General features: G+C 39.2%; 1 protein-coding gene across 1 annotated transcript; it reads right to left on the reverse strand.

The window, feature by feature from the left end:
* Positions 1-5,556: 5,556 nt before the first annotated feature.
* On the reverse strand, positions 5,557-8,387 carry si:ch211-184m13.4 (uncharacterized protein LOC798560 homolog). The gene is made up of 4 exons (XM_039600354.1): positions 8,296-8,387; positions 7,811-8,170; positions 6,962-7,476; positions 5,557-6,864 (listed from the first exon to the last, which is right to left on the reverse strand). The coding sequence occupies exons 2-4, from the start codon at positions 8,157-8,159 to the stop codon at positions 6,700-6,702; spliced, it is 1,029 nt and encodes a 342-aa protein (XP_039456288.1). The 5' UTR covers positions 8,160-8,170; positions 8,296-8,387; the 3' UTR covers positions 5,557-6,699.
* Positions 8,388-8,878: the final 491 nt, after the last annotated feature.

Raw genomic sequence — 8,878 nt, forward strand, 5'->3', positions numbered from 1 at the left:
GAGATAATTGACAATTTCAGGAATTTCTTTGAGGTTCTAGGTGCAGTAGTTAAGGTAGTTTATCTTACACAAGTACTTCTCTTTAGTATCTTCTTTGACAACAACCTTGCCTAACAAATTAAATCTGTTTTTCTAACTGATAGAACTGGTTTGATCCCAAAGGTAACAGCATCCTGTGCTGTTTAATTTTATATTTACTGAAGAATAAAAGTCAAATAAAAAGTCTTTTCAACTTTGGATGGAATGGAAAGAGTATGTAAGCGGTCCAGTTTATTTTTTTGTCTGTTTGTTAGAAGTCTAGCATCCACAGGTTTTTAAGATATAGATACCAACAGCAATGCAAGCTGATTTAATTTTGGTGAATCAAGGTTAAACTCAAGGTCACGCCAAATGTGAAAATAATAATAAAAAAACCTTACTGTACTACCCACATTTTTTTAAGCATTTTCAAGCTTCATAAAAACCTACTAGGACTTGGGGGACACGAGTACCTAGGTTAGCTAAGGATTTGACCTTGGCAGCCATTGTTAGCACCCAAGGTCAAAGTTGTTCTTGAAAAAAAAATGTCAAGAAACAATATCACGTAATATATCATATGAAAGGGCATGGAGAGAGCTGTACAACACACATTTTATTTGACCCCATAGCAGCCTGACGTCAGCATGTTTTAATAAAAACATTATAAAATCTTACAGTTTTAGTATAGCCTCAGCCCTTGGGGAAGTTGTGCTCTCTGAGTGCTCTTACTATATCATATTATTTTAAGTAATATTATATTATTATGTATTATGTTATTGCATACTTTATTGTATTATACTAGAATATAAATTTTGGACAAAAATTAAGGAAATTTGTCTTTGGTTAATTATTTCTTTGTTGTAACAATGCTTCTATACAACAAGTTTTATATTGTTGGAAACCCCACTCTGTGGGGACGAGCATTGTCATCTTGGAGGACTGCGGCTCCTGTTAGTTATATTAATAAATTGGTAAATTGCCAGTATGTCTTGTTTATTTTTCAGACATCAATAATGTGATCCAATAGCCAACACCAAACAAGGGTTAATAGGAGAATAAGCTGTTTGAAAGTGGTAGAGAAGATTTGGCAAGTCTTTCATTGGCGCAAACCTCATACTCTGCTGCTCAACACACAAATGGATTTTCCTTAGGCTATTGTGGCTCAAGAGTTGGGAGTTCGCCTTGTAATCGGAAGGTTGCTGGTTCGAGCCCCGGCTTGGACAATCTCGGTCGTTGTGTCCTTGGGCAAGACACTTCACCCGTTGCCTACTGGTGGTGGTCAGAGGGCCCAGTGGCACTAGTGCCCGGCAGCCTGGCCTCTGTCAGTGCGCCCCAGGGTGGCTGTGGCTACAATGTAGCTTGCCAACACCTGTGTGTGAATTAGTGGATGACTGAACGTGTAAAGCGCTTTGGGGTCCTTAGGGACTAGTAAAGTGCTATACAAATACAGGTCGTTTACCATTTTACACATGTGGCGAGGTGGCTAAAGTACAGACATTCTGTACTTTAGTGTGTTTAAAAATAATCTTGTAAAAGTACTGTTTCAACTTTTTCACTGAGGCAAAAGTGGAAAAGTACAGGCTCTGAAATAAACTTAAAGTAAACAAAGATAAGTCTTTTGAGGATGTTTCTACCAGCTATTTTTGTCCAAAGCAAACTGAACTTTGTGCTATATTAATTTAATAAAATTATATTAGCGAAAAAACAGAACTCATTTTATTTCTGCCTTTTATCGTTACTATATGCTCAACATAGCAGCACATTGAGTGTTATTCATAAATGGGACAGAGATCTTACAGTTTTTCTCGATTGCTTGAACACTATAACCAATCTTGTGGACCCAAATTTCATAACCATAATGGCACTTTCCAAAAAGGACACCCATTTCCCTGAACTGTAAACACTATGCCCCTGCTTTACCACATGAGTCAGATGTGGAGACCTGTTACTGCAAAACTCTACACACAAATCCCTACATTTGTTAGAGCTGACACCATGTGGTCACTTAGAAAGCACTAGCAGTCAATAATGTTCTTATCAGCACAGCTTTAGCTCAATAGTGGAAATGCTAGGAGTCAAAATGTATCACACCCCAATCAGAAACTTTGATGGATAGACAAAAGGGCCAAAGTCAGCTCATTTAGGTTTGAAACAATGGATCCAAAGACAAGCAAAGGAAGAGGTCAAGGAGGAGGAGGAGGAGGAGAAGGCGGTGTAGGACACCAGTGAGGAGGAGGTGCAGGAGGTAGAGGTGGAGGAACATAATTGGCCATCGGGCTATTGTAAATGTCCCTGGTCAGCATGGAGGGAATGTCACTCTGTGTGCAGCCATCAGCCTATGAGGGAAACTCCACCGCTATGCCATTCTAGGACCCTATAACACTATGCTTCTCCTTGCTTTTCTTGATGGTTTAGGACAACATATGTTCTAGCTGGCCTACAGGGAACCAGCACAGCCAGAGCAGCCTCACTACGTTGTTGTTTGGGATAACATCAGCTTCCACCGCGCTGCTCTGGTTCATGACTGGTTTACCAATAACCCAAGGTTTTCTAACATCTTTCTGCCTGGGAGAGTATGCAGGCAGAAACCCTAATCCTAACCCTATGGTTTTGGGTGTAGAGATTCATTTTGACTTGAAAATACGATGTTTGGGAATTTGAGTGAGACGTTATGGATTTGTGTTTTGAGAATACGAGGCATAGTTTCAAGAAATTTGTTTAAGCAATAGAGAAAAACTGTAACATTTAGCTGCACTGTTTTGTACAGCTTCACAGGTACCGATGGAAGTTCAATAAATACAGGGGGGAAAAAGTCTCTCTTGGGATCTCAAAAAAAAAAAAAATTGCATTTCGGATTTTGCAAAAGTACTTTTTTTTCTCTTCTCCAATGTCTCTTGCTCCATAACTAGCAGTTCTTAACTTTAAATATAAGCTCTGTCTTCCTCTCCTTTCCTGTCTTTCATACATCTTGCTCCATCTTTGAGTGAAGCGAGCTCTCATTCTTTTCTCCTGTTGGGAAATATAGCAATTGTACCTTTAGCTGGCACACACAGTGTGCCCTAAGCTTCACAGAAACAGTTTGTGTGTTTGCTGATGTTTGTTGAGCTGATAGAAACGCTACATTTGAAATTACCTACCACTTAAAAAAAAAAAAAAAGTCACGCTTTGTGCTCATTTCTCTCTGTAGCGGTAGCTAGATGCTGAAGTAAGAACACCTGAATATGGTGCAGTAAATCATGTATAAATTACATGATCTTGCCTTTTTCATGATAACCCGTGGTGACTGAATCAAAAACATCAGGATTGAAGGCATACAGTAATGTGAAATAATAACTCTCCTCAAATGTCTTAAAAAGTCACTACCCTGTTTTGAAAATGTAAGCAGTAGAAAGTAGAGATATTTGTGTTAATATGGAAGAAGTAAAAGTAAAAAGATGCCAGAAAAATAAATACTCAAGGAAAGTAAAGATAATGGAAAATTCTACTTAAGTACAGTAACACAGGATTTTTGCTTCATTGCCTCCCACCTCTGCAATTGTGCACCATTTAAGGAGAAATAGGCTTTTATACGCTATAGAGAAGACAGATGGTTGGAAAGAGGAGTGAAAGAGACCATCTACGCCCACTGTGAACAAGCATCTTTGAACAGAGGGGGTGGCTTATGACACCAACTGTCTGGCACCTACAATGCAGGTTTGAGATCCCTTCCAAGGCGCCTCAACCCCACTCACATCTTGCATCAGATGATCTCAATGGGTCACATAATGGGGTGAGGCAAAGTCTCACAATGGTTTCACCCAAAACCTTTTTCACACCTTGGAGCATGTGATGAGGCACATGATCAATAGTGGGTCAATGACCCTCTTAACAACTCCCACCTGGGACTCTTTACCATTTGTTTTTTTACCTGAAGAAGCTTCTCAGACGAGAGCTGAAACCTCCTTAAAAAAAACTTAAAGAAATCTATTCACTTTCTATCCAAGCTCATTAGAGATCACATATACAAGCAGCAGAAACTTTCCCTCAAAGAGTGGCTTTTAGAGATATGGTGAAGAGCTCAGTCATTCAAGAGGGACTCAAAGTAGAGCTGTTGTTTCTTCACATAGAGAGTTGAGATGGTCCAGGCATCTGACAAGGATGCCTCTTCTGTGAAGTATTCTGGGCATGTCCAACTGGGAGGAGGCCCAGGGGGCAGACCCAGCACTCGCTGGAGAGATTAGGTCTCTTGGATGGCTTGAGAATGTCTCAGTGGTGGTTGAGGTAAAGAAAAGTGTGGGCTTCTCTGCTCAGATTGCTCCCCCTGTACCCAAACTAAATTAATCACAAATTAATCCATCCATCCATCCATCCATCCATCCATCCATCCATCCATCCATCCATCCATCCATCCATCCATCCATCCACTTTCATAACTACCTTATCCCAGCTTGAACAGGGTAAAAAGTTAATTACCAGCCCCTCGCATTCTCACATCCGAGCATCTAATATAGAATATACTAATAAACCTAACAAGCTTGTCTTTGTTGCAGCCAAAATAACAGCAGCAATTTCCTGCTAACCTCCCCCTGTACCTCTGTGCTTCCCATGCACAAAGAAAGAAACACACAAAACACTAACACGCACTCTCTCTCTCTCTCACACACACACACACACACACACACACACACACACACACACACACACACACACACACACACACACTCAAACACACACACTCAAACACTCACACACACACACTCTCCCTCTCTCTTGCTCACACACACACACTCTCTCTCTCTTGCTCACACACACACACACACACACACACACACACACACACACACACACTAGAATGTTTCAGGGGGAACTTCTTGTGTTGCACCAGAGTTTGGTACTCTACCTAAAGATCTACATAGAGTACCAAACTTGTGGGTTCTTGCCAGATGTGATAAACAATCTATTGCATTATTTTCTCATACTAGGAAGTGTTTCATTTGCCTTTGTGGTTACCATTCCTGATGAGCTAAAATCGCGTTTTGAACAACCCCTTTGTTTGACCTGTTAAATGATCATTTTTCTCCTAATTTAAGGATCACTTAGACTTAATCGGGTTCATACAATATACAGTGAATTACTGAGCAGAACTCAAACAAATGAAGTCATTTCCATTAATGCTGCTTAATGTTGTTAGTATTATTGTGTCTTTATTTATACATTTTCATCATATACATCAAATGCTAGTGTCCCACACATGAACCCACAAAATGTTTCTTAATTTACCTTAATAAAATATGTAAAATCATTCAAGGTAATTTGGATTTACTTAGTAGAACTCATTAACCCTTACTATTCTGATCTGTCAATGATGTTGCTTTCTACTGTTTTAATCATCTTCCATTTTTTCATTTCACTGTGTTTTTTCCTCAGAACCTCAGAACACTAGAAGGAAAAAAACATTTATGTAATTTCTTTGTTTCCTTGTTTGTGTAGCCCGTGTCTTGACAAGTGAATAAATTCCCAAGTAATAAAAAAACAACAAAAAAATTAGTAATCATTCAAAGCAGTTTAATGTTTCTTTATGGAATAGTTCATGCACATTGTTTTCGATGTAAAACTAAAGGGCAACATCTCCAGAAAAACTCAGGAAATGCGAAAGGTTAAATTTAAATATGACGCTTTGTGCTATAAACAGAAAATGTGCACCTGCGTAAATTTGCAAGGGGCACACACACACACACACACACACACATACACACACAAAATACACAGTGTACCCTCACCACAAGATGTGGAGCCCAGCAGGAATGAGGCCTATGATAGGGGAGCAGGAAAGGTGGGTGAGGAAGTGGTGATTTACATCTGAGTACTCCCACACAAAACTCAGATGTGGGTATGAAAGAGAGAAGTGTGACATGTTCTCATTTTGTCCTACCCGCAGTTCTTCCATTTTGTGAAATACGTAATACTGCTGGGATCATATGAATAACATCTTTGATAGCAGGAGCGTACGCTTTCCAAATTTGCTCAAATGGTTCCTCTTACAGTGAAAAATTTCACCTAAGACTTGGCTGGGTATGCGCTTCTCTAACAAAAAAAGGAAGTACAAGCTGCTTCCGTGTTGCGTTAATGACCACAGTATTTTCAGAAAGAGTTTGGAAACAAACCCATAGGTTGGGAAATTTTCTTAACAATGCACAAATACATAACTATACGAAAATCCCTTTTACCACGAAAACATGGATTAGAGTAACTTCCTTTTACGATTACTGTATGACGCTGTTGATACTAGACTGAATACACATTGTAACCGCAAAACAAAATCAAACAAATTAAAAAACTAAACTAAAAAAAATTAAGAAAAAACATAAAGAAGAAAAGAAAAGGCAATCATATGAACAACAACAACAACAACAAAAATACTTGGCAATATATACAGTACAAACAAATACTGGGTGCAACACTAACAGCGGAACAAGGATTTAATTAATTTTTTTTACAGCTAAATTAAGGCACATACACTGCATGTGTCCATACACAATTTATATATATTTTAGATGGAAGGGATCATGTAAAAAAACCACATCAGCAGAAGAGACTACGTAAAATAAAGCCCTTTTCTTTTTCTTTTTTTTGTTTAGCATGGGAAAATAGGTCTGTGGCATATGTTCTATATGTACATCTTGCAGAATCAGCTGTGGTTTCTCAGGTGTTGCTGCTGCTGTTCTCAGCTGTCATTTTGGAGGAGGCGCCGGAAGTATAGAGATAGTCTTTAAACAGGCTCATCACCCTCTTCTTGTATGTCTTAATGGCAAAAAAGTAGATGACTGGATCCAAGCAGCAGTTGAAGTTCATTAACGAAACGGTAATCTAGAAGGTAAGGGTAAATTATGAAAAGGAAAAAAAGAAAGAAAAATGATGGGACATTTTAAAATCAATTAAAAAAAAAAAACACAGCAGTTCTCACCTGTAAAGACACCTTAAAGGCTCTCAGTTCTTCACAGGTTGGCTGGTGGTGTATTTTTCTGGCCATAAACTGGATGACATTGATGTGATAAGGGCTAAAACATACGATGAAGGTGAGGAGGATCAGCAGAATAATAGTGTTGGCCCTGTGATTCCTCCTTGAGCGACCAGTTACAGAGTTCTTCTTAGCTGCATCTCGCAGTTTAATGTTGATCTTGGCGTAGCAGCACATGATAATGGTAAGCGGGCAGCAGAAGGACACGACGCACGCCAGAAGCAGGAGATACGGAGTGAAGCGGGAGCCCTCGAAGTTGAAGTACTCCATGCAGGTTCGTCTTCCCTGATGCTCGTGCAGCATGCTGCGGAACAGCAGAGGCGCCACCTCCAGAAACACTAGAGCCCAGACCAGGCAGCACACCCTTCGAACAACCTTTACACTCCTCAAACACTGCAGCCGGTGTGGATGCACCATGGCCAGGTATCTGTCCAAGCTGATGCAGGTCATGAAGCCGATACCTGGTGAGAATGTAATGGAAAAGACACACAGCTTCTTCTTATTGTGTTCACCATCCCAGCTGCAATCTGAGCATTTTGTTTTGTGTTTGAACATTTGGAAATGTTTGATGTATTTTAAAAGTTTAAATGCAATGCTTTTTGAGTGTTAATAGATATATATGTCATATGTGACAGATATGATCTACCGATCATGTCTGTAATTACTGACATGTTTTGCATGTGTCTTTCTAAATAGAAAAAAGTGAACTAAAACTAGTATAAAAATTTGGCAGCACCTGTAAAGACACACACAAAGACAAGCTCCAAAGTACAATGACAAAATTTCTCATATTACCTGCATATGTGTTTGTAAAGAAAAGAAGCGTGGTCACTTTGCAGAGAAGGTCACCAAAAGGCCAGTCAAAGTGACGGATGTAGTAGGTAATTCTCCCAGGAAGTGCCAGTGTGAACAGAGCATCAGATAAAGCAAGGTTGACCAGATAAATGGAGGTGGAGTTGAACTTCTGTTTTCTCTGGCAGATGACACGGAGAACCAAACTGTTGCCGCATGTGCTGATGATGAATACCACAGAGTAGAAAATGGGGAAAAGGACCACTGCGGCTCTTTGGTACACAAACACATCACAGCTGCTCTGGTTTGATGGAACTGCAACAGAGTCCAGGGTCATGTTTCCACCAGCCATCTTGCCTGTCACTTTATGAAAATAAGAAACAATGTCATAATAAATCATCACAGGCAGAAAAATGCATGTAAATACAGGAGCAACAGACAACTGTGCTGCTATATAGGCAAAGAAAACTATACTAAGGAATACTTACAGTTAGAAACAGAGTAGCCAAGTATTTTTTTTTAACTGTAAATGCTGCAGAGTCTGCTAGTTATGGTTGTAAAAGGAGCAGCAAGGCATGAAATATCTTTGCAAAGTTTATGTGAAGTGTTCAAATCCCACCTCTCCTTTCTGACATCACTCATTGCATTTGGGTAAATGTCACACATGAACAAGAGTAGTAGTTGCATGTTAACATCCTGTGCCCCAGGACATGCAATGCATTAAAATACCCTCATTTAAAACATATTGTACTTGTATCAATTGTCATCCTATTTGCCATCTCAGTGGTTTTAGTATTTTACTTTTTAAATGGGATGACAATGCTACTTTAAATCACAAGCTGTGAGGCGGGTAGTCATTATGTATTTGCATGCATATACATACATATATGTTGCATAAATTTACATACATACTGAGAACATAACAGTAACATTCATATATGTTGTTTCTAAAAGTTTATTGTTATTGGGTATTAACACTTAAAAGTGTGACAACAAGAAGCCACTTGGACTGTGATGTGTGACTTCAATTTAGTTTTTCTTTTTTCCTTTGTGCAGACAAAATATATTAAA

The sequence above is a fragment of the Oreochromis aureus genome, linkage group 16 (assembly GCF_013358895.1).
Source record: "Oreochromis aureus strain Israel breed Guangdong linkage group 16, ZZ_aureus, whole genome shotgun sequence".
In the NCBI taxonomy this organism is placed as follows: domain Eukaryota; kingdom Metazoa; phylum Chordata; class Actinopteri; order Cichliformes; family Cichlidae; genus Oreochromis; species Oreochromis aureus.

Excerpts from the sequence above, each read along its gene's own strand:
- si:ch211-184m13.4 (XM_039600354.1), bottom strand. The coding sequence starts at position 8,159 with ATGGCTGGTGGAAACATGACCCTGGACTCTGTTGCAGTTCCATCAAAC. Across the intron at positions 7,477-7,810 it reads CTTTACAAACACATATGCAG|GTATCGGCTTCATGACCTGC; the intron begins GTAATATGAGAA and ends CATTCTCACCAG. Across the intron at positions 6,865-6,961 it reads CCTTTAAGGTGTCTTTACAG|ATTACCGTTTCGTTAATGAA; the intron begins GTGAGAACTGCT and ends CTTACCTTCTAG.